Genomic DNA, 25128 nt, shown 5'->3' with positions numbered 1-25128 from the left:
TACAGTAGGTAAATAACTCCTTGGATTTATTCTGTTAGGTTTGTGTAGGCAGTAGGCAGTTAGAAAGATCTTTGAGTTGTGCAGTGTTGTTAAGCCTAATGTCACACCTAAACTTTGCCTGACATTTTGGTTCTTATCTTGGCAGTGTACCAGTTAGGCTGTACGTCTAAAGCCTACCTGTAACTAATACATAAATAACCTATCTTTAATTGAAGTACTTTGTATGTAGCCTGGTAAATTTGAAGATAATAAATTTAAAATCACTCGTAGATTTTTAAAGTGTACTTACAAGAAAATAAGTATGTGATACATCATTTCTTTGTTAACTTACTTAATTTAGCCATTCCACAGGTTATATATATTTCACATATCTTTTGTACATTTTTTGTACATAAATGTATACAATTTTTTTCAGCTGAAAATGTTTAGCATTCTTGGGTTTTGGAAGTATATCCTAAAATACAGATGTTCTAGTAAAGACATCTGCACATGGTCATCCTCACATAGCTCTATGCTGGTGTGAACAGCTGGTGTGAACAGCTGGAAACAGATAAACAGGCTGTTGGGAGATGGCAGCCTCGTGAAGGGAGATACTACCTGTCACCCCATAGAAGCGTGTATACGCAGTGTCTGGATATTTGACATAGTGTGGCCCTACAAGTCCACTCTCTGAACCCGAGGCATTGTTTTGTCCTAAAGTATGTCAGGGTCTTACCCTACTTTCCCATCTTTAGAATCTTAACGTTCCTATTATACAGACACTCTTCCTGATGGCTCCTGCGACCTCGTGATCATTCTCGTCTTTTTGCTGACAATTTGGAAATCCCCACTTTTTTTTTTTTTTTTTAAGAACTGGGAGTTTTTAACCATGGAAATCCCATGGGTGAAACAAGTCTATCTCAGAACTATTGAATGGATATTATTTGCCAGATAAAATACATATTTATAAAAATGAAAACTTTTATTTTTATAGGCCTCTAATAGAGACTTATGTATGTCAATTTATAGTTTTTAAAAAACATTTCATTGTTAATGTCTAGGTGATGCTAAATTACTCAAACAAAACACAACAAAATCCCCCAACCTGCTATTTGGTAAATAGCTAACATTTTATAATTACAGCTCTTCCCTGGCTGTTCACTTTCAATGTGAAGTTTTACCCTCCGGATCCTTCTCAGTTGACTGAAGACATCACCAGGTACTGCTGTTTACAGTTTGAAATGCTCTCCTCTCTTCTGTGAGGATGGTTGTTACTAGGACTAAAAGTCAAAGCAATACAAAAAGTGTGGTATGAATTGTCCCTGCACATCTGTATGTGCATCACATGCATGCAATTCTGAGCCAGTGTGGCTGTGGTAAACACACCTGTGTCCCCTGTAAGAGCTGTAAGTGCTATTAACAGCCGAGCCATCCCTCCCCGCTCAAAGCGTTTAGTATATATCATTTTGTATCTGGGTGCGTGGGGAAGTAAATGGACAACTTCGTGGAGTCTGTTTCCCTCTCCCACCTCCATGGCCTTAGGGTCAAACAGGCTTAGATGCTCACCTAAAAATGGATCTTGTCACAAATAGGCTGAAGTTTCACCATTTCACAGCTTTTATTTACTCTTCTTTGGTTCTTCTTTTATATTAAAGTATTAAGACGGCTTTTTAGTCCTGGCAGCTTTGCTTCCTTTGGTTTTGTGTATTTATATGTATGCGTTTATTAGGTAAAGAATGTGTGTGTGTGTGTGTGTGTGTGTGTGTGTGTGTGTGTGTGTTGGTCAGTAGTCAGCTTCACATGTTCCTCAGGAGCCATCTACCTTGGCTTTGTTGTTATTTTACTTTAAAATTTATTTTATTTTGAATATGTGTGGGTATGTACATGTGAGTGCAGGTGCCCCTGGAGACGAGAAGAGGTGTCTGATCCTTCAGAGGTGGAGTTACAGGCAGCTATGAACCACCTGATATGGGTGCTCGAAACCGAACTTCAGCCCTCTGCAAGAGCAGTATGTGCTCTAACCACTGACCCACCTCTCCAGCCCTGCATTGCTTTTAGAGACAAGGTCTGTCGCTGGTGCTGTTAGATGGGCTGGTCAGCAAGCCACAGAGGACCCCACCTTGCCAGTCCTGCAGCACTGAGATGATAGGCACACCCCACTGTCCTGGGTTTTCATGAGTGCTGGGCCCGAAACTCAGGCCCTTCTGTGTGCACAGCAACCATGCTCCTATCTGAGCTCTCCCCAGCCTCTGTATGTTTGTCTTCAAGGTCATGTGGGCTGGCAGCTTTTCTTCCGTAGCCCCTCTACCCTGCACAATAAAAGAATCAACAGAGTAGAGCTTACGGAGAGTCAGCGATAGCTGTTTTATTCTTGGATCATCTGGGCCATAAGAATATGCTTAAGTTGCAAATAGAAGATTCAGTTTAGAAGCCAGAGCATCTTATCTGTTGAGCTCGAGTGATGGGGTCTTTAGTGGGAGCCTAGGAGGCTGTGGACACCTTAGTCCTGGTAGACTGTGTATGTAATAGGATTTCTTAGCTTTGTGAGGAGCTTGTAGTGCAAATGAGGGTTCCATACAGTCTGGGACTGTTATTCACAAGGCTGGGAAAGACTGTACAGTGTCGCACTTTAGAGGGTCTTGGAGGGAGACTGCTGGTCTCCAGATCCTGTGCTGTTGGTGCTTCCCTGGGCCAGTTTGGTTTGTCAGTGTGTAATGCTCAGGAGAACTTGAAGTGAAGGACATTTATTGCAGAGGTTGAAAAGTAGCAGGCGTTGCTTTGCTCTTACCTTGCTGCCTGTGGCCGGGTACAACACCCTACTGTGGTACCTACTTACTACTCACACTTTAATCAGTCTTTGATTCAGTCAGGTGCAGCTAGTAAATAATAACTAGGAGCTCTTGTAGCTGCGCTGGCTCCTGGGGCATACTCTCCGGCCTGTTGGCATGTAGGGAGCAGTTCCTCTGTGGAGTACCGCTAACAGTGAATGGGATGGGCTTTGGGTGCAGTGCCCTCTGCGATACACGGCTTCTCCTTGCAGTAGTCTGTGTGGGGAGTGACGGTGCTATGGTGATGGTGACTTTATTGCCAGGCATATGCTTAGCTTTCTGTATAAATAGTGCTTGGAAGTTTCTCATCTTGTGCTGGGGAGAACGATATGTGTCTGCTGTGATCGACCACCTCGGTGTGTTAGCAGGACCAGCAGCTACTCAAGACTTGTGGCAGTCCCTATTGGACCTTCTCTGTGGGTTGACATTTCGAAGGTCAGAGGCTTCTGAAGAGGCTGGGAGCACTATTCAGGATGAAGTCTTGTATTTTAAGAAATTCGGCAAGTTCTTGCCAGTTTTTGCTTGGAAAATGTTAGATCTTGGCTCTGAGACCAAGGACTAGCGCAAGGCCGAGAGACACGTGAAGGAGCAGCAGGGGCTGTGGGAGTTCAGGACAACCTGGAAACCAGCCTAACATCTAGTTCTCTAGAGACGTTCAGTTACGTTTGTGGTCTAGAGGTTAAGGGAGTACAACCTTCCTTACAAAGGTGACTTCTGAAATGCACAAAAACATTCAGACGTAGTATCCGTGAGAAGACTGCCTTACCCAGAACATTCTAGAGCAATGGCCAAAGCTTGTGTGACTCCTCTGATAAGTGTGGGACTGTGATGATGCTAGTGTCCCTTGCCCCTGTGGGACAGACCCCATGGAAACTCAGGTACTGCTAAGCCGAACTGGACCTGTCTGGTTGCTCTCTGATTTACCAGCCGTGAGGCTTCCCTTCCCTCCCTACCCTATGGGGTAGAGAGTAGGAAAAGGGGAGATGAGTGGGCCTTACAGCCATGGTTAGCCGTCATTCACTGAAGGTCATCACCTGACATTATGATAACCATGAAAAGATCTTTAAAGTGAGGTCAATAGTTATGTATTTCATGGTCATTGGAGACTTCAGCAAATGGTAAAATTTGAGTAGAAATCAGGTTTTAATGTATGGAATTGATAATGGAGCTTAAAGGGGGGAAAATGTCCATAGAAAGTAAATCACATTTTATATTGATTTGGTAGAAAACAAGAATTCTTGCCCAGTGGTACAGTGAAGCCATTAGATCGGTGACTCAGGTAGTTGTTGCTGTAACGGCTGCCAGCTCGTGATCCCAGGCTCCGCGCCAGCTGCCTGTTACGCACGTAACTTCCACTTTCCCCTTCCAAGAGTTCTCCTGGCAGAGGCAGTACAGCAGCCTTGGGCAAGTGCGGTCGTTTGCTCAGGACTACAGAGTAGCTCCTGTGGCTTCAGAGTGCTCGGACTTCCTGTGCAGTGAGCCGCCTGCCTCAGACAAGGCAGTGCACAAGCCAGCTGCCAGCGGCACTGTGGGAAAAGAAGGTCTGAGTATGGAAGGAAGGGGGAGATGGGCAAGAAGGAGTGGCTAGCTCTTTTTTTTTTTTTTTTCTTTTTGTAAATGATTACTGTCAAGATGTCTGTTCTCTTAACTTTTAGAGTTTGTTCATGTTATGGAAAGGCTGTTTTTTGCTGTGACTATAAGTAGTCCCAGTAATGTACATGCTTGCAATGGAATTCTGAGAGTTAAGGAACTGAAAGGCTGTGCTGTTAACTAGTGTTTCTTCTCCACCCTTCTCCCTCTTGGTCCCTCCAGATACTTCTTGTGCCTTCAGCTGCGGCAGGACATCGCCTCTGGCCGCCTGCCCTGCTCCTTTGTGACTCATGCCCTCTTGGGATCCTACACCCTTCAGGCGGAGCATGGAGACTATGACCCAGAGGAGGACGACAGCGTGTATCTTGGCGACTTCCAGTTTGCCCCAGCCCAGACCAAGGAGCTGGAAGAAAAGGTGGCAGAACTGCATAAAACTCACAGGTCTGTCGATTTGGTAGCCACAGGCAGATGCCGTGGCAGGTGGACATAGTCTGTAATGCTTGCTGACATTTGAGAGCTGGGCTTTGTTGTCTGCATGCTGTTTCTGCAGCTTGTCCAGCGCCTGAGCTGCCCTCCACGCTGCACATGAAACCCTTGGGCACTGTGTTCTGGATAAGCTCCTATCCAAGTAGTGTGCGTTCCCATGTGACACTCCCTTCTCCCTCCCCTTCCTGCCCTCAGCGTGCACAGGAACCAGACATGTGTGTACGGGTTTGACACTTAGCTTCACATGTCTTCTGCCTCTCAGTCTCGTTATTTCTCTGTTTTATATGAAAGCCAGGGAGGCAGTGGGGGTAGATGATATCAAAACACATTCTTGTGTGTTTGAGACTTTCAAGGACTGACTGAAAATACTGTTTAAAAACCTAGGGGGTATTGAAGCGTCTGGATTTGAGTTAGAAGTGGAGTGGTGATGGGTATGGGAGAGCAGAGTGTCCAGCCGCCTCGCAGGCCACAGACAACCAACCGCCCTGTGGTTTAGTGAGGGCTATTTAAATTACTTGAATGGTATGTATACCTTGAGTACTTTCATATTTCTGTCAAAATGGAGTTTCACGAGTTTCATCTCTGTAAGCTATAAAATGTTTTAATTTTAAAGCCATAGTTTTATGAAGTACTGGCTAAAAACATTTGACTAACTTTCAGAGATTTAAAATGCTTAAGGGGTGTTATACTTTGACTTTTGTTTTAAAAAATTAAAGGGCAATATTTGATTTTTTTTCTACCCCCTGTATCTAAATTCTACTCAACAGACCTTTGTTCTGCCACTCAAATGTGAATGTCTAGGTATAAAATGCTGAGGTGGAAGTGAAGACTATTGGGCCCAAGACCTGTTTGCCAGTTAAGTGTTTTTAGCTGGAGAAATTGACAGGAACAAAAATACATTTCTGTAGACAGAACACTATACCATTTGCCATACTTAGCAAATCAAATTTAAGTGATTGTGATCAGTTCTAGCAAAATTAAATGAAGAAATAAGAATTTAATGATTTTAAAAAGTTGAAGTCACTATTTGTTTGTTTTCCAGTCAGTTAGCCTATGTTGCACCCACTATGACCATGCTTTTCTGCCCAGTAAGGGTAATGAAAAGCATCATTTAGGGATAAAATGGTAGGTGTAGGAGTCTACCTTCTTGAATGAGCAGGCTGGTTGGCTGACTGCCACAGGAAGACTTGTGAGTTGCTCTCTATGGTTCCAACTCTCCTTTATCCACTGTGAACATGCTTGCATCTTCCGCTGACACAGTTTCTTCTGATTCCCAGGGGCTTATCTCCAGCACAAGCTGACTCTCAGTTCTTGGAGAATGCAAAGAGGCTCTCCATGTACGGTGTTGACCTGCATCATGCCAAGGTACTGTCACTTTCCTGGGATGGCGTTACTTCAGTTTAGTGGCTGAGGTTCTGAGAAGCCTCCAGCATACAAAGCCTGGTTCATGTTGGAAAAGGCTGTTTGTCTCCACTTTCTGTCTTTAATATTTCTTGGTGACTACTTATAAAGTTCACAGGTGTGGAAATCACTTGTGTTCTTCTTTCGTCTTTTGTCAGTGTTTCTAATTAATGCCTCTGAGAGTTCTTACCACAGAACTGTTTTTGGTAGCCTTTGCTCCTTACCCTGTGATCCTGGTTCATGCTATGCAGCTAGTTCTCAATCTGTGGGTCGTGACCCCTTGTGTATGGTTTAGGAGGGGCAGACAACCCTTTCAAAGGGTTACATTACAATATATAACAGTAGCAACATTACAGTTATGAAGTAGTGAAAATAATTTTATGCTTGGGGGTCACTACAACATAAGCAATAAAGGATCATAGTGTTAGGAAGATTGAAAACCACTGTTAGACCAAGTACTGCTGTCCTGGCTCCCTGTCTTTTCTTCACTCCTTTTTCTGGGAGAAGAAAGTAGATCCTGAATCACGAAACGGCCAACAGCATCACAGATATGCCCAGGCTCCAGGTCATGAAGCTCTGCAGACTAATTTCAGAAATAGTACATGGACGGGATAATATGATGGCTTCAGAAGTAGTGCATGGATTGAATGATGGAGGCTTCAGAAATAGTGCATGGGTGGGATGATGGAGGCTTCAGAAGTAGTGCATGGACGGGATGATATGATGGCTTCAGAAGTAGTGCATGGATTGAATGATGGAGGCTTCAGAAATAGTGCATGGGCGGGATGATGGAGGCTTCAGAAGTAGTGCATGGGCGGGATGATGGAGGCTTCAGAAGTAGTGCATGGATCGAATGATGGAGGCTTCAGAAGTAGTGCATGGGCGGGATGATGGAGGCTTCAGAAGTAGTGCATGGACAGGATAACAGAGGCTTCAGAAGTAGTGCATGGATCGAATGATGGAGGCTTCAGAAGTGGTGCATGGGCGGGATGATGGAGGCTTCAGAAGTAGTGCATGGACAGGATAACAGAGGCTTCAGAAGTAGTGGATACATGGGATGATGGAGGCTTCAGAAGTAGTGCATGGGCGGGATGATGGAGGCTTCAGAAGTAGTGCATGGACGGGATGATATGATGGCTTCAGAAGTAGTGCATGGGTGGGATGATGGAGGCTTCAGAAGTAGTGCATGGGCGGGATGATGGAGGCTTCAGAAGTAGTGCATGGGTGGGATGATGGAGGCTTCAGAAATAGTGCATGGGCGGGATGATGGAGGCTTCAGAAGTAGTGCATGGGTGGGATGATGGAGGCTTCAGAAATAGTGCATGGGCGGGATGATGGAGGCTTCAGAAGTAGTGCATGGGTGGGATGATGGAGGCTTCAGAAATAGTGCATGGGTGGGATGATGGAGGCTTCAGAAGTAGTACATGGATCGAATGATGGAGGCTTCAGAAGTAGTGCATGGGCGGGATGATGGAGGCTTCAGAAGTAGTGCATGGACGGGATGATATGATGGCTTCAGAAGTAGTGCATGGGTGGGATGATGGAGGCTTCAGAAGTAGTGCATGGGCGGGATGATGGAGGCTTCAGAAGTAGTACATGGATCGAATGATGGAGGCTTCAGAAGTAGTGCATGGGCGGGATGATGGAGGCTTCAGAAGTAGTGCATGGGTGGGATGATGGAGGCTTCAGAAATAGTGCATGGGCGGGATGATGGAGGCTTCAGAAGTAGTGCATGGGTGGGATGATGGAGGCTTCAGAAATAGTGCATGGGTGGGATGATGGAGGCTTCAGAAATCGTGCATGGGCGGGATGATGGAGGCTTCAGAAGTAGTGCATGGGTGGGATGATGGAGGCTTCAGAAATAGTGCATGGGCGGGATGATGGAGGCTTCAGAAGTAGTGCATGGGCGGGATGATGGAGGTTTCAGAGGTAGTACTTGGACAGAATGATGGAGGCTTGTGATGGGAAGGCTGCTTTGATTGGGAGGAGGCCGCTAACAAGCGTCCCTGCTTCATGATCCTACATGGAGTAGTGAGACTTTTGGAGGACAAGAGGAAGAGTGATAGTGAGCATCTGAGAGATTCCACCTGTCCTGCCAGTCACACCCAGTTCAGGAAGTAGTTACAGGTGCCAGCAGGAAGCTCTCACTCAGAGGTGCCCTTCCTTTCTAGGCCTCAGATTAGTAGTTCTTGCTTTTGTGTTATTATACTTAAAACTTACAAAAGACTTTTTTGTCTTTGGTGGCTTTATTTATTTAAAAACATTTTTCTTTTTTACAAAATAATATATATTTAACATAAAAAGTAGAGCCAAACAGAAGAAAATGAAAATCACTTGGATCTCTTTGTATAGAAGGAAGGTTAATGTCTTAAAGCATTTTCTTGCTTGGTTTCTTTTCTTTGGTTGGCTTGGTTTTTTTAGCCTCTAATTCTTGGGTATATTTCAATGAGATCTACTTAACTCTGAGTGTCATTTTGTTAGTTTCATTTTTGTATACTTTGAAACAGGATCTTGCTGTGTAGCTCTGGCTCGCCTGAAACTTTCTATGTGAAAGAGGCTGGCTTTGAACTCACAGAGATCCACCTGCCTCTGCTTCCCAAACTATCAGGAAGGAGGGAGAGCGCCATCACACCTGGCTTTGGTGTTTCTTTGGAGCTTTACTTACATTCACAGTCTGCCCTCCGATCCCTGAACAGTCTCAGGTGACAGCACATATTAAACTTGCCGATGACACAGCACGTGCTGTGGTGCACGTGCCATGGGGTGTGTCTGCAGGTTAGAGGCAGCCTTGTGGAGCTGTTTTTCCCCACTCTTACGTGGGCTCTGAGGATTGAACTTAGGTCCTCAGCTTTCACAGCAGGCATTCATTAGTTGAGCTCTCGGCAGCCCAGTGTTTTAAAACCTGCTCAATGTTGTGTAACGTAATTTCGTATCAATTGGCTATACTACACCTTTATTTTTAAAAAACAGTATAACTTGTGTTACATCTTTCTTAGTAATAGCGCTGTCAGCACAGGCTGAGCCGAGACTTAGACCTAATGCTTGTCTGGTGCTCTGCGTGTATGAAACTTTATCCCACGTTGTTCATGCTTTCTTAAAATGTGTACGTCTCTGAGGAGTAGTACTGAGTCTGTCTCTCTTGGCTGAGATCACCATTCCCCTGGAGGATAACTGCTTGTGTGTTTTGAATATGGTGTTTCTGTTCTCTTCAGCACTAAGTGAAACATGAGGGGGCGCTGTTCCTTTCTTCCTTTTTAAACATACTTCAAGCTATCAGCTTTCTGCTTTTGTTTGTACAAAACAAAACCCTCTTCAGGCTTGTGATTATTCTATATTATCATCTATTCCAAATTAATTCCGTGGGAAAAGAAGACGATTAACAACGTCCTTTGCAGTATGCCAGCTGCAAGGGTGCTTAATGGCAGCTGCGCATCAGCACTTAAGGAACTGAAAATGCTTGAAAGGCTTCAGCTGTCAGCCCAGAAGAGCCTTTTTCTGTGGATTGGTGTTTACAAAATATAGGTTTAATTTTAACAGCTGTCAGCCACCATAACCCACCTGAGTTTGATGGAGTAAGAGCAGTGTGCACATCACAGTCGGCCAGTGGACTGAGCTCAGGGCTGGATTGCTCCAGGGAGGTGGCCGTCTATGTGTTTGCAGGCACCGGTGTCTGGTTCTTTTCCTCCTTTTCCCTGTTAACTTTTCACAGAGCTTGAAAATGCATGAATTAAATGTTTTGCAGATTATCACATCCTGTAAGTGATAGTTCATATCATTTTTCAAATTCAACCTAGTTGCTGAAAACCAATCATGTAATATGAGTGCGAATTCTCTTAGGTGCTCTCACTAGAATTGATATGCAAATGTGCTAAGTTGACATTTGCAGTCACTACAGGTTTGCTTTGCCTCAACCTATGTAACTCTTGTCATTCTAACTGTCCGATGTGTTACACTTGACAGGACTCAGAAGGTGTAGACATCAAGCTGGGTGTGTGTGCTAATGGCCTTCTCATTTACAAAGACAGACTGAGAATCAATCGCTTCGCTTGGCCGAAGATCCTGAAAATCTCCTATAAGCGCAGTAATTTCTACATTAAAGTTAGACCAGCAGAGGTAAGCAGAGCCTTGTACCCTTGGCAGAGCTAACGTACTGTCCGGGTTTCAACCCTTTGCCAGTAGGAGAGGTGAGTGAGTTCTTGCCGTGAAAATACTACAGAAGAAACACTTCTCTGTTCTTTATGGCATAGAAGCCAGCGCTCATGATGTTCAAACATTGTCATTGCTGACGCACACAACCACCAGACCTTTCACAGAAGGGGATCTTTTTGTGCCCCCACCCCCAGTGGAAATCATTTTTTCCTGTTGACTCAGTTAAATGATAGAATGTGTTTAGTGGTGTCAAATAATCAGTTCACCAGGGCAATTAATTCTTGCTTTTCATAGAAACATTATCACAGTCTGAAGTTCTTTATTTTGTGTAACTGTATAGACTAATACTTGTTTTCTAAAGAAGAATTGCTTCTGACAGAAACAACCGACCCCGCTTACAGTAGCATGCAGCCGATGCTTGAAGAACAGGCTGATTTTGTTTTCTGGATTTATTGCAGCTGGAACAGTTTGAGAGCACCATTGGATTCAAACTGCCAAACCACCGGGCAGCGAAAAGGCTGTGGAAAGTATGTGTGGAGCATCACACTTTCTACAGGTAACTGGGTAACCAGTAGCTACAGGGGTGGACTGTCATTGGTCAGCTCAGGTGGATGGAGAGCGTGGCAGGTGCATCTGTGCCTTGCCTCCCGGTCCCTTGCTGTGCTGGGCCCATTTGTGTTGCCCGAGGCTATGCTTCACTCCGCTGATGTCTTGTCTCCATCTCTCCTTCCACCGCTGCCGTCTTGTCACCAGTCTTCTTAGTTATAGTTCAGTTGTTGTTTTTGTTTTTTATCAGCTCTTTTGGACTTAATCTCTTTCTCAGTCTGCTTGAGCCCGGTCATTGTTGCATTTGTTTCTTTTGTCAAGAATATCTAGCCCCGCTCAGACTCCTCTCCTAGTACACTGACTTCCCCCCAGTGCTGCTCCTGGGTCAGCCTGATGTCCTGACACGGCCGCTTCTGTGCCTGTGTTGTCCGGCGCTGACTTAGGTAGCACCCGTGTGGCGACTGATACAGCATCACAGCCGTGTGTGTTTTGCTGTTTCAGAACTGATTGCCAGCGCTAGTGGGATCCTCTTGCTTCCAGCCAGCCAGTTCTTTCATGTCCTTGGCCTCTGGAATGTTCAGTCTTCTAGAACTTTCCTGCCTGCCTGTCCTCAGCATTGTTCTAGGTGCATTCACTGTAGAAACGGGGGTCCTGAGTGCCCCACCTGTCTTTCAGTTTCCTCCTAACTTACTGTCACTCGCGTAGCCACCTTCACTATTTGACCTTCTCCTGTTTCAAGGAATGGATGCACTTTGCTCTGCTTGTTTATTTCATCCCTTCCCAAAGGCTCCTGCGTGGTGAGCTTACTTTCTCACAGATTGCCTCGGACTTTTTGCTCAGTTATATATCCTTGCCTCCCTTGGAGGCCAAAGCCCCAAACAAAACCCCAAAGAGCCCTTGGGAGGGTAGATCTCTGAGTTCAAGTCTAGCCTTGTCTACTTAACGAGTTCAAGGCTAGCTAGAGCTACATAGAGAAACAAATAAACAACAACAAATCCTCCAAGTTTCCTTTGATCCCAAGCTATATAGCTTGTGTTCTGTCTCCTTTTAAAACCTTTTCCTTAGGGCTGTGCTTTTTTTTTCACAAGTAGTTTGTGACCTTCATCTCCTTAGTTTTTGGTGGTTGTGGTTTATAAAGCCAGACACAGTGAAGTGTTTCCACAGACTTAGAATCAGATCCTGTTCTGCCACATACTAGCCGTGTATGGTGATGAGTTATTGAGCCTCTGCTTTACCTTCGTTATCCCTGTTCCTTTATTTCCTTATGGGATTGTTTTCAAAATTAAATGAGATTTTACATATAAAGCAAACACAAGCTATTACTGGTATACAATAACAGTTAATGTCATCATTACCACTACCACTTAAAAAAACAACAAATTATTGCTATTACAAATGACTGGTTCCTGCAGTGAAAGGGAATGGATTCGTTTTCAAGACTACTCTAGCACACTAAACTTAGAAGAAACGTACAATTCAGTGTGTATTTGAGCCTGTCTGAACCAGCTATACTCATCACAGAAGTCCTTGAAAAGTTTATACTGTTTCTTGGTAGCTGAGCAAGTATTCCTGAGGAAACATGGGGCTCCCTCACATGAAGCAAGACAAGAGCAGCAGTGCGATGTGTCTAGACTGGATAAGGAGCGGCTTCGCAGTCAGATAGCGATTCAGCAGCCAGGATCCTGTTGGAAACAACAAGTGCTAGGAGTTCCTCGAGTGCTGCTGTTAGACACAGTTGACTGCTTCCTGTTGCAGGAGCTGGGTACTCAGGGGTGGATGCCTCTAACTAACAGCAGCAGCCAGACCCCTGAGCAGAGGTGAGACCTCTGCCTGCTGTGCCAGCTCTCCCTCTTATGTGCCTTCCAGGAATTTCTGTGAAGTGCTGTCCTCACAGCTCAGGCCCCTTGTTCTTTTCACTAATGGACTATGGATTCTGACTCAAAAGCGATCTATTGTGCTCCTGAAGACTTTTGGAATAATGGTTAACAAATGAGTGGGCAGCCTTTTCTTTCTATTATGAAACATGCAAATTATTTCTTTATAAAAATGGCCAGGCTTCCAGATTGAAGCTATTAAAAAACAGGTCTTTCTTATTTATTGATAACCAATCACATATACTAATGTCAGCAGGATACAAATGTGATAATAAAGTTGCATTATAGAGCTTGCCATGGTTCTATGTGCTGTGCAAGGATAATTTTAATTTTTACAACTTGTCTTAAGACACAATTGCTATTGGCTGTACTTTGCATTTGGAAAAGCAGAGGAATAGAAAAGTTATAGCATGGTGGTCATATTGAGAGTAACAGGTGGAGTAGGGACCCTAGTACTCACCAGTGTGCCTGCTGTGCTGCACTGCAGTGAGCCACCCAGTGCTCACCAGTGTGCCTGCTGTGCTGCACTGCAGTGAGCCACCCAGTGCTCACCAGTGTGCTTGCTGTGCTGCACTGCAGTGAGCCTCCTTGTCTGCTTCTCCCTGCTTTGTTCTCTTAAGTCTGAGAGAAATACTAAGTTCTTAGAGCTGGAAATTCTCCTGCCGTTTAAACTTGTCAACCACATCACAGAGACCAATGTGCAGTCATGTGCATTGTTCAGTATTAATTTTAGTAGCTTACATGTAGGCTTTTAAAAAGGGCTCCTTTATTTCTCATAGATAAGCATTGATGGGCTGGTCTCAAGCCATCAACTCAAATTAAAGTCGGGGGCCGTCTCATCCATGTCTGTCACCCTTACTGTTTCCACATCTTGGACCACAGGCACTACCTCTTTAGTGTTCTCCTACCTGGTGTCACAGGGAAGCAGCCTTGGGGCATATATAACTTTTGTGCTCAAGAGTACTGGAAATTTAGGAAAAGGAAACTACAGCCCAGGCAACATAGTGAAACCCTCAAACAAAACAAAGCAAGAATCTCTTTAAGATGGGGTTTGTGTCTAGACTTCACAGGCTATAAGGTAACAGTGGACAGCAGGTTTCCTGAAGGCACAGGTAGGTAAGTAGTGGAGGGCGTAGGTTTATCTGAAGTTACAGAAAGTAAGCTAGCAATTGGAAAGCTGGGAAAACAACTTCTGAAGATTTTAATTTTTCTTTAAAATTGTTTTCTGAAGCATGAGAAGTTTCTTAATTGTTTTAAATCTATTTTATATAAAGGAGAAAAGGTATTAACATTTTAAAGGTATATCTCTTTAAAATGCATGATACTTAAATTTTTTTCATAGTTCCATAAAGCAGACACCCTGTCTGTAATTTCAGAGTTCTCTTTGGAGATTTCTGTTATCAATGCATGTTTCGTCATTGCGATAGTCTTTAAACTTTCTCCTTTCCTCTTCTGCTCTCTTAGAGCGGACTTCATTATCAGACAGAAGAGGTCAATGTGCTTTGCCTAGAGGGTGTTTCCCAAACAGGGGCTGCACGGGTGAGCAACCTTTCCTTCAGTTCTGTAGGGCTGCTCTCATGCAAGTAGTGAGCGGCCGTATTTCACGGTGTTGGCAGCTAGGGAACTCTCCCCTGTCCGGCCCATCAGGAGGCAGTCCAAGGTGAATATGCAGTCCTCAGCATCATTGTCCGAGTGCTTCTCTTCTGAAAATTTACGGGCAGAAAAAGTAACATGCCTCCGAGTCATGCTTGACCATGCGGATAGGTTTGGGCCAAGAAAGCCGGTGTCTATTGGTTCTTTATCATTTAATTCTAACAGCTTTTCTGGATGAGAACTGTTTTGAGTTAATCATATCTTAACTTTGCCTTGACCTAGAACTCACTGTTCACCAAGCAGAATATTTGTAAAAGCGCACACAGAAGGTCTGGGAATACTTGGAGGTGATTTTAGAAAAAAACTTGTAAAAGATGACTTTTCCTTGGAAAATGATCGGAATCTCCAGATTCTTGAACTGTCAATTCATATCTTAATCGATAATTGTAAGATCTGAGTCTTTGTTTTTCCAACTCCCAATTAAATAATGGCAAGATAATTTCAGTTGTATCAGAAAAGACTGGCTTATTAAAAGCATGCTCTTACATAAATCTGAGCATTACTATCATCAAGGTTTGAATTCGTGAGTAGAGCCCAAGGCTTACACAGTAGGATTATGCTGGTGAGCAGGAGTGCCAACCATCTCTGTGGATTTTGGTGAGTTCTGTTCTTCAGGAAACAGGCTCTCAAGTTAGATGGCTTCCCCTACCAGAAAGAGGCATAAATACTAACAAGAGCTAATGCTAATGGGCTTTTCACTTGGCACATGTAGCTAGCAGCACAAATCAGACCCATGTTTACATAAATGACTTACACAACTCAAGTAAATACTCTTGACACTCACTTGGAACAGCTGCTTCTTTGGTTGGGCTGAGAAAAAAAAATGTGTGAGCACATCACTCTTAAAACACAGCACGTGACCTGGTGCGGAGCTGCACCTTAATCCTAGTACTTGTGGATGGGATAGAAGCCAGCCTGGTTTGTCCAGGGAATTAGATGCCAGCCTGTCTGAAAAAAACCTAAACAATAAAACCACATATGTAGAAAGGATGTTTTTATTAAAACTATGTAGCACTGTTTTTGTTTAATGATACTAAAATGAGATCTTAAAATACATACCTGTGTGTTTTTGTGTTGTTTTTCTTAATATTTTATTGATTTATTCATATTACATCTCAATTGTTATCCCATCCCTTGGTTTTTGTTTTTTTTTTAATGCACCTGAAGTCTTTGTCCTTTTTTTTCCCCTTGTAGGCTCGTGTCTCCAGAGCAGCCACCAAAGGCCAAGTTCTTGACGTTGGGGTCCAAATTCCGCTACAGTGGCCGCACGCAGGCACAGACACGCCAAGCAAGCACACTCATTGATAGGCCAGCACCACACTTTGAGCGTGCCTCTAGTAAGCGTGTCTCAAGGAGCCTAGATGGAGGTAATGCATTTCATTTTGGACTCATGTTTTCTAGTCAGAAAGTGATGACCCAATTATTAAGGCCACCAGACACCCTCAAGGACAGTGGTCCTCAGCCTTCCTGATGCTGGGGCCCTTCCATACAGTTCCTCATGCTGTGCTGACCCCAACCAGAAAGTTACTTTGTTACCACTTTATAACCTAATTTGCTTCTGTTATAAATTGTAATATAAGTATCTGATATGCAGGATATTGGATTTGTGACCATATGGCTTGCAGCCCACAGATTGAGAACTACTGGTCTTGTGGGATAGACAGTTATCCACAAATCAGTAAAATGATGCTATTCTCAGAGTGAAATAATTTTGTACTCAGGTTATCACTCTGAGCATGTATTTTCTTTCTGTTGACAGTGCTCTTAAATAGTATGTATTTATGTTGGTGTTTATTAGCTGTTGGATGAATGTGTTTCTCTTGGTTTTATTTTATTATGATGCCTAATATGGCATAATTTCTTATACTTGTTGGTTGCTAACATAATTCTAAGGGATTTGGGGGTATGCTTAAATATGAATTTTAATTCAAACAATTATGAAACAATTCTACAGTCTCAGATATCAGTGTATCCTTTCAGAAGTTTACCAAACTCACAGCATACAGCAGGCCACGCTAGGCTTCAAAGTATTAATTCTAAATATGGTTTTAAGCAACAATAACAAAAAGCATACACACTCATTTGTCTGGGGAGATGGTATGAATATTAATGTTTTCTATTAGAGTTCTGATGAGATATATACTTGTGGTTTCACGTAACGTATGCATTGAAGTGAAGTGATGTTCCTTTTTTCGTATTTGTCATACTGCTTATTGGTAAATTAGGAATTAATAGTATGTTTCTTATAAGAGAGATAATGTTAATGTTTTGTTAAAATGCTTTTCTTTTTATATAAAAATGATTAGTGTTATTAATTTTTCAGTGAAAAATAGTTTTTGAACATTTTTGTTATATTTAATACTAACATTAAATAGTTGGAAAATATAATTTTATATTTTACTATTAGCAAAAATCCCATTTTGATTGTTGTTCTTTTGTATAGCTCTGAAATATATACTTGAACAACAAGATGTTAAAACAGATAATCCCTATGTCAACGTTTTCCCACTAGTAGAGGATTGACACAGACTGGCCTTGCTCTGTTTTTCCTAGTAAAAGAAATTACCAACGAGGTGCAGGTGTGCACAACTCTCCCAGGTGGTGGGTATTTGGAGATACATGGTGGTTATTTCTAAAGAGTCTTCCATAGAGTTTTAAAGAAAAATATGTGCTTCAAACAAATGAGAGCCATGTTTCCAGACATGAAATTGAGTGAACTGGCAGTGCCAGCCAACAACAGAGCACGTTCCTCAGCATATCTGAGAATGTACTGACCCCTGTAGGTGTCTCCCAAGTCTGCTGTGAACGCAGTAGCTGCTGCTGTTTGTGCCCCAGTAGGAGTCCCTGTCCTCTGGTGCTCCGCCTGCAGCCCTCCTGTAAGGGATGAGGCTGGAGAGCTCTCCTGCTATGATCCTGGAGCTCTGCTGAACACTCAGCTAGGGCGCCAGCTTGTGGTCCCTGCCTCTTTGAGAATCCAGCATCTTGACTGAGCAGTTATCGCAGACTGTAATCAGAATCTGTATCTGAGAAGAGTTTTCACAAGGAAAAGCAACAAACATGGCACCGATCCTTTATTTTTTTCCATGTGTTCCGGGCACTGTTACTCATTAGATGGGCAGGTCATCAAAACGTTGATTGTGTTATTGTGAGAACTGGGAGGCTTTTGTGTGAGTATGTGACCTGATGGCCAGTCAACTCTTTGGTTGGGGTGTGTGCTCTTTTTTCCCCAACAACAGAACTTTATTTCCCTCATCATTTTATCAGCATCCCTTTAGTGTTGTTGACAGGTGTTGTGTTTCCTGGTATTTTGTTTGCTTTTAAAAGTTAGGTTTGAACAATTTAGATAGGTAAGTATAATTCTCTTGGAAGGTTAGAAAAAGATTTTAGTGATTGCATAAAAATCACTCAGAGCAGCTGTTATACGACAGTCTCCTCTGAGATTAGGAAATAGAACCAGAGGAGCCAAAGCAGTCATTTGGAGAATTAGCAGTCTGCACTGGGGGCAGGGGTGGCGATGGGGCATGGGGGGAGCGCAGTGCTTCTGTGATAGTGAAGATTAAAAAGTAGCAGGGATGGTGTGCTGCTGAAGCAGGGTCTTCAGGGAAGGAAGGCCTCCTCAGAGTCCTGGGAGGATGGAAGGGAGGGAGCTATGAGAAGAGAGGAGAGCATAAGGCCATCGCAGGCAGTTTCGAGGTGAGGGGGAACAGGAAAATGCACACTCAGGCTTGGTAGGAGAGCCAGGCTACTGCCAGGCTTTGCTGGGACCGTTCTGTAGGAAGCCACTGAGGCCTTAGCCTGTCTGTGCCGTGCGCAGAGCAGTGTCAGCCCTGAAGGAGAGTGATGAGAGGATTGAGACAGGAAGCAGGCAGGACTGGCGTGAACTAGCTCACATGACAGTGGCTGCTGTGGTCCTCAACTTAGGTGGGAGCAGACCAGTTGGTTACTGCACATTAGACTGGGTAAGTGTTGGCAAGTGTGCAGTCAACACTTGTCAACTTGGCCTTGTAATTTTAAATTTTATATCGGATCATATTGCAGCATCAATATCAGTGAAACTACCTTTATTTAGATCATGTTTCCTCATTATATAGTAATTTGTGTTTGCAGTGGGGGCTTAAAATTGTAAGTCGTAACAGTAGTAAAATCCTAGCAACAACAAATCCAGCTCTATGAAATAAGGTATGATGTCATATGTGAGCTCATTTTAATTCTTTAAATGATTTGTGAGGACTTTGAAAAGTAAGTTTTTATAGATTGGAAATGTTTTAAAGGCTGAAGTGGTACAGAAAGAGAAGTTTAAAAACAACAACAAAAACCAACTCACCATGTTTAGAAATACATCCAAGGGCCCTGTTTGGCTTGCCTAGTGTTAAGGGGAGTTGTTCTAGAACTTGAAGTTCCTGGCTACAGCAAATGGGTACAAGCAGGAGAGTATCATTTGATGAGACAGTCGAGGTGAGGGAAGACGCCCTGGGACGGGCAGGCGGGGAGTGTAGATTATTTGGAACATTGTAGGTCAAAGATGGAAAGTACTGACGTCCTCCAGTTAGCTGCGAGGGGTTACTCACACCACGTCCAAGAGCTTCAGCCTCTGGTTTTTTTTGTTTACTGGAATTTCTCTTGGTGTGTGGTACAAAAGCAGCCACAGGCTGTCTGAAAAGCACTTTATAAAGAGGAAAAGCCCTCGGGGGAATTCATTGTTCAGGAGGAGCCTCTATGAAGAGAAACTTGTCACTTGGCTTGCTGACTCTTGAGTTGATCCAACAGAATGACAAAATCCAAAGCACAGCATGTTTCTACCTCTGCGAGAGAGAGGAAGGCTGCACAAGGCCAACTTGAGGGCAGCAGCTGGGCACTGGACTCTAGTCAGGTTGAGAAGTTCAGAAGGACTAGAAAAGTGAAAAATATTAGATAGGTAAATTACTAAAGCTACAGTCTCTTAGTATGCAAATAAGAAGTTAATTTTCAGGGGATTTATTAAAACTCCTTGAAACAAATCATTTTAATAGTAATTTTTAAAGGACGATTTAGGACTGATTAGACATCCAGAGTGTCTACATGTAAGTCGGCTGGACTTTTGCTGTTGGGCCAAGAGCTCCTCCTACTGGCCAATTTCCCGATGAGCCACATGCTCAAAAAGCTAATGTGCTGGATTGATGAATTTTTACAAATTCAGAATATTGTAAAGTTTTGTGTTAGTTTTAAAACAAGTTTCTATTACATATTGATACATTCAAAGTTCAGACTGTTCTAGCTGCTTCCATTTGGCCTGTGTGTTGAAGGGTTATGTTCTTCAGAGCTTTGCCATCCACAGGTCTAACCTATTTCAACTTACCTTCTGATTAGCCCTGATTGGTGTTGTGGACCAAAGTCTTACGAAGGATTTTCCTGGCCCTCCTGGAGAGGGTTCAGTGCCTGGCCCTGGAGCCATCAGCTCCACCACCATACAGGACGGCGATAGCCGGAAGGATGTCAGAAGCCCAACAAAAGCTGCACCCCTGCTCCCTGAGGGGAAGGTATGGCACATGCATGTGAGTGCTGCTGTGGACGTAGCTTAGATTTGCATTTGTGTTTCAGAAATTTATTATGATTGTATAACCTATGCTGATTTAACTTCTCATGTTTTAAATATGTGTGAGTTGCTGCTGATTTGGACGAATTTCTTCTAATCTTGTTTTGATTATTTTTCATAGTAAAATATTTATTTTAGTGTAAATCACTCTAAGAACAGTGTAAATTACATAAATATAAGAAAGCAATGCACTGGCATTTCCTAGTTTAGTATCAGTTGAATCACCAATGATAAAAGCCATATGACTTACTAGTCAATTTTAAAGGTAACTTTTGTCTTAAGTTTTATTATATTGACTTGATTTTTGTATGAACCAAAATATTTGATATGAAAAAAATCCATTGATAATCCGTGGCTGTGAATAGGGCAGGATTGGTGTGCTGTCATTGCCTTTATTTTGTGCATACACTGTAGCAAATGAAGAAGCAACCTGTCAGTTCTGTTACATTGTTACTAAAGTCACTTCAGCTGATAGTCACTTGACTAAAGGGCTTTTGAGCCTCTCACAAATCACTTCCGCACCCACACAAAGCAAACTTTCATAAGCAACATTGGAAATAAGTGTCATGTGTGCATCATGTTGTAAAATTATTTGGCTGAACAGCATTTGGTTGAAAATAACACAATCTATGCTCTGCATGATGTCCTTCAAGTGCTAAGTTGTCAGAACCATAAATCACACCTGTGTAGTATCCAAGAAAATTATCCAAGAAAATGGCTACTGAAGAGAAAGAAAGCTTAGCAGGTCAGAAAGTTCTGCTTTGCTTTTCTTATTTAACTTGACATATGTAATTTGAAAATTTTTTCTAGACAACAAAATCTTTTGTATTATATTCTAAAGGAAATAATTCTTTAGCAAATAACTAGCTATATGAGCTTTTTCCCCTGTCTTTTAATGTATGTATCAGCAATTAGGTTTGAGTAACATTAACTAAAAACTCATAGTCATTAATACTTGTGAATTTTACATGCTAAAAGGAGTCCAATTTCCTCACTAAAAATGGATCATTCAGTTAATTTTTAAATCATGTCTTATGAGAGCTTCTCGAGAGTAATGTTTTCACTAACGTTTCTTCTTCTCTCCTGTTTCCTTCTTGTTCCTTCGGCCATAACCACTGTGTGATTCATACGCCACCGTGGGTTACACTTGGACAGACTGTGTGCATGTGCCCCCCGTCACCGCTCATTTGCTGTACTTCATCCTTTTCCCCACACCTCCTGCCAGTCCCTGAAGTAGACTTGCTGTCAGACATTTCAGAGGAAGACCCTTTTGGGGAGGCTGATCAGAGCACATTGGATAGCTTGGAGGGGCTTTCCACAGGTGGAACACCAGAGCAGGATGGCCCTGAGGCAGCCACGGTGGATTCCGTCCTGGATCCGCTTGTAGCCCCTCCTCAGCCTGACTGCTCTTCCATCTGTGAGAAGACTCTCAAATCGGCTGAGCAGCAGGGATCTGAATTGGGTTCCTCTTCCTCTAACTTTTACAAGTGCTTTGCCTCTGGCTTCCCGTCCTTTCTTGATGAGGATGGGTATCTTGTGTTCCCCAGCCTCCCCAAGCTCTGGGTTTCTTTCCTGCCCCCTGATGTCCAGCACTACGTCCCCATCACATCACCTTCCTTCATTCCGTCACTGGTCCTCATCTTTGGGCTGCTTCTCTCAGCTTCTCAGTCAGTCTCGTTTTCTCTTACCCTTTCGCTTCCTCTGGCACTAGTCCTCTGCTATCTGGAGGGGAAGGCCACTGCCTGTCATGTTTCTTATGATTGTGATTTGAATGACAAGCCAGAGGAAGAGGAAGCAGTGGCCAACATGCCTCCATAAGCTACGTTTTTTTTTTGAAACTGACCCAACTGTTCTTTGTTATAACCTCTTTCTAATAGCATCTAAACATGTGCATAAATTTTACTGCCTACCCTCAAAATAGTATGTTCTCTCTTTTCTCTCCCTCCCTCCCTCCCTCCCTCCCTCCCTCCCTCCCCTCCCTCCCTCGCATGAGCGATAAGTTAGAGAGTTCTCTGTATTGCTAGCCTAAGTCCAGATCTGTACACACTCCGAAGCTTGTCATATGAATCTCTTAGATCACACTAGATTGTTAAAGGAGTGCTTTGCTCTTCAGCATTCATATTTGGTCTGTTCTGAAAATAAGTGTCAGTCCTGTCCCTAAAGCATGAGAACTTAGAATGTTTTAAGTATAATTGTCATCGACATGTATCAGGAAAACTTAGTATTATTAATCTTGGTCAAATCCAAGCTTGTACTTGCACTTAGGAGCCCAAGGCTGTGAGTTGCCCACCTGATGTTTCTAGGTCCAGCATCAGAAACTCCATGCCTGTGTACTTCCCCTGGGGCCAGGGAGACAGGTTCTAGCTGCTCTTCTTTCCTCTACCCCGAATCATGTCATTATCAGGTTTTCTATAAGAAAGGTGGTAAAGTGGACAATGGCTCTGAGAGATTAGGCTCTATATGAAAGGTTGGCTTTTTAGTGCTTATCTATTTACAGTTAGGTCTCTAAGACCGTTTTACATCTGTGTAAGGCAGCTGTTTAGAAGTTTCCTACCTCTGTACTACAAGGAAGTCAGCCTGCACGGCACAGTGTGCTGTTAATCATGTTGATCAGTGTGGGCTGGTGATTATGTGTCTTGTATCTTAGGGAATCTAGCAACGCAATGTAAATCCCAGAATTCAGAGCAAACATAAAATATGGGATGAGTATACCATTGTAGGCGAAACTTGTAACTCTTTACATTTACTTGAGAAATACCAAAGATCAACATGCTAGTGAATTAAATGTTGACCAAGAAATCCGAGGCTGGTTCTTCATGGATCATATGGTAGCTGTCATGTTTTTCACCTCTCCCACATCCCCCTGAATGGTTACAAGCCCGACTCCTCCCAGCTCCGTGGCACTGCCTCCCGCCCAGGAGAGGAACATGCCCACGCTTTGTCTTGGAAAGCAGACTTTCCTTTTGTGTCAGTGGTTTTGTTTCTAACTAGTTTCCTAGTATCAGCATTTACTCAGCATTTCTTAGTCTTAAGCCTTCCAATTAATTGTCCAACTCTAGAAAACTATTGTGTAAAAATCTTTTGGAGAGAAAGTGGCAATATTTTAAAGATTATTTGTAAACACCCATTTTAATATTAAAAACATTTAATTGGCTAATTTTGCCCCAAGAGAACCTATATTAAAAACTGATGAGACAACGTAGAGTGCTGTAAACTTGTCACCTACTTAGAGCTGAAGACAGGTTCGCATCTCTTCCCCTTCTTCCATTCATCTTGGCATTTGCCACCTTGGTACTCGTATATTTTTGTTCCTGTTTAAACAAAGAATTCTCAAAAGCAGAGCATAGTTTAGGGACTGAGAAGGAGTGCAGCTTCCATTCTCCATCCCACCCGTGCATGGGGTCATTCGCATCACTGCACACCAGCCAGGTGAAGAGAGAGCACAGCGGCTTAGCCGCGTCTCCGAGGAGGGCCAGGAGGAAAGGTGGTAATGCGGCGGCAGCCTAAAGCTTGGATACAGCACCTCTGCCTGTCGGCGGAGCCCTTCCAAGACCCCCTTCTTTCTGCTGGAGTGCTGTGTGACTTTGCAGGGGAAGATGGAAGCCCTGGACACGAAACTGGAGCAGGTGTCTGCTTTCCCTTTGTTAGATAATAAGTGCCTGCTGCCTGCCTTGCCTGGTGGTGGGGCTGGGCTGGGTGGGAGAGGATGCTAGAATGTACTTTGGGCTTTCATTTGAGTTTTGTTTGTTGTGACCTTTAACATTTTTATTCTCCATTGTTTTAAAGTCTTAGATTACGAAACTCTGGGTGGTTTGCAGTGCTTGCTGTTTGACACACTTATGTTTATTTGCCTTTCCCCCTGTGTGTGATTTAATTTCACAGAGAAGTACCTTGAGAGTAGAAGGGGATAATATTTATGTCAGACATAGCAATTTAATGTTGGAGGTTTGTATGATTTCAGAAACCGCTCCATTCTGTCCTCTGGCTGCCAGGCTGCTGTGGACGGGGAGGTCACGCACAGGCTGGCTGGCCGTTCTCTTCAAGCACAGTGCATGCAATGCATGGGGCTATTGAACTTGGGAGTGCATGCTACCAATCCAGCTTGGTTCTTAGGTGGCGTAGGTAGGAATGCATCTTCTGTAAGTTCTCAGAGTGACAGCTGGGGAGAAAAACTATTTAAATAAGTAAGAATACTAAGTAAGCTTGTTTCCCTAATAGGTCACCTTTAAGCTATAGGATCTGAAGTAGCACCAGCCTGTGCTTAATATACATCCAACAGTAGGTAATTTTTATGTGATGTTGGCCCACTCACTTGACTCTTGAACTGTGGTTTCTTTCCCCTTGACCTCTCACTGCCATCCATGTGATGAGTGTGTCCACTCAAAGTGTTCTACTTGAGAACATGCTGGGTACTACAAAAGAAAAAGCCACGGGGGGGGGGGGGGAACCTGGTGAAAAGGAGGGAGGAAGCGAAGGATACAGACAGGGAGAGGCACTGGGAGTTGCAACGTGTGTTCCCCATGTCACCAGAGAACAGCTTTCCTTCTTTCTCCTGCTGAGGGCAGTGTGCAGCGTTTCCAGTGGAGCCGGCAGCTCTGGGTAATCTCACTAACCCTTGGGTTGCTTCTGGCAGCTTCCATAGCTGTTACAATGTATCTTTGCTTAACTTACTAACATGCTGTAAAGTATAATAAGTAACATTACTGTGAACAAATGCAGGAAATGTGCCTGATCTCAAGCTGGTCTCCCCAGGCCATGCACACGTTTTCAGTGAGTTTGCAGATGGCTACAGCAGCTCCTGGTGAGCGGCTGTGCCTGTGCGTGGCTGTGGATTAGCTCATTGGGTCAGATGCATGACCTACCTTTGGGAGTGGAACTGTCTCCACAGGCAGCCTGCAAAAACCTAGGAAGCCTTTTGAAATGTAAGAAAACATTTAACTTTCTGTTAATTCAAATTCCTGAACAGTGATTACATATGCACTACTTACCAGAGCCAGTTTCTGGTTTTTTTTTTTTTTGCGGGGGGGGGGGGGTTGTTGTTGTTTTCTCT

The 25128-nt window shown here is 43.5% G+C and overlaps 1 protein-coding gene across 36 annotated transcripts in view; it reads left to right on the top strand.

Annotated features, from left to right (window-relative positions):
- EPB41L2 (erythrocyte membrane protein band 4.1 like 2) overlaps positions 1-25128 on the top strand; it is a 156330-nt gene that overhangs the window by 105667 nt on the left and 25535 nt on the right. For 19 of the 36 annotated variants that reach the window (XM_084777765.1, XM_084777759.1, XM_084777752.1 and 16 more), the window contains 8 exons: positions 1123-1198; positions 4620-4838; positions 6161-6248; positions 10245-10397; positions 10892-10989; positions 15701-15873; positions 19853-20037; positions 23961-24023. In XM_084777765.1, the coding sequence (XP_084633891.1) occupies positions 1123-1198; positions 4620-4838; positions 6161-6248; positions 10245-10397; positions 10892-10989; positions 15701-15873; positions 19853-20037; positions 23961-24023 (1055 nt within the window). The remainder of the gene's footprint in view (positions 1-1122; positions 1199-4619; positions 4839-6160; positions 6249-10244; positions 10398-10891; positions 10990-15700; positions 15874-19852; positions 20038-23960; positions 24024-25128) is intronic. The other 17 variants (XM_084777772.1, XM_084777771.1, XM_084777770.1 and 14 more) reach the window with 3 other exon arrangements.

Source organism: Acomys minous (assembly GCF_964271855.1).
Source record: "Acomys minous genome assembly, chromosome: 3".
In the NCBI taxonomy this organism is placed as follows: Eukaryota; Metazoa; Chordata; class Mammalia; order Rodentia; family Muridae; genus Acomys; species Acomys minous.
The sequence above is the reverse complement of the archived record's forward strand: the minus strand, read 5'-3'. Positions and strand labels throughout refer to the sequence as shown.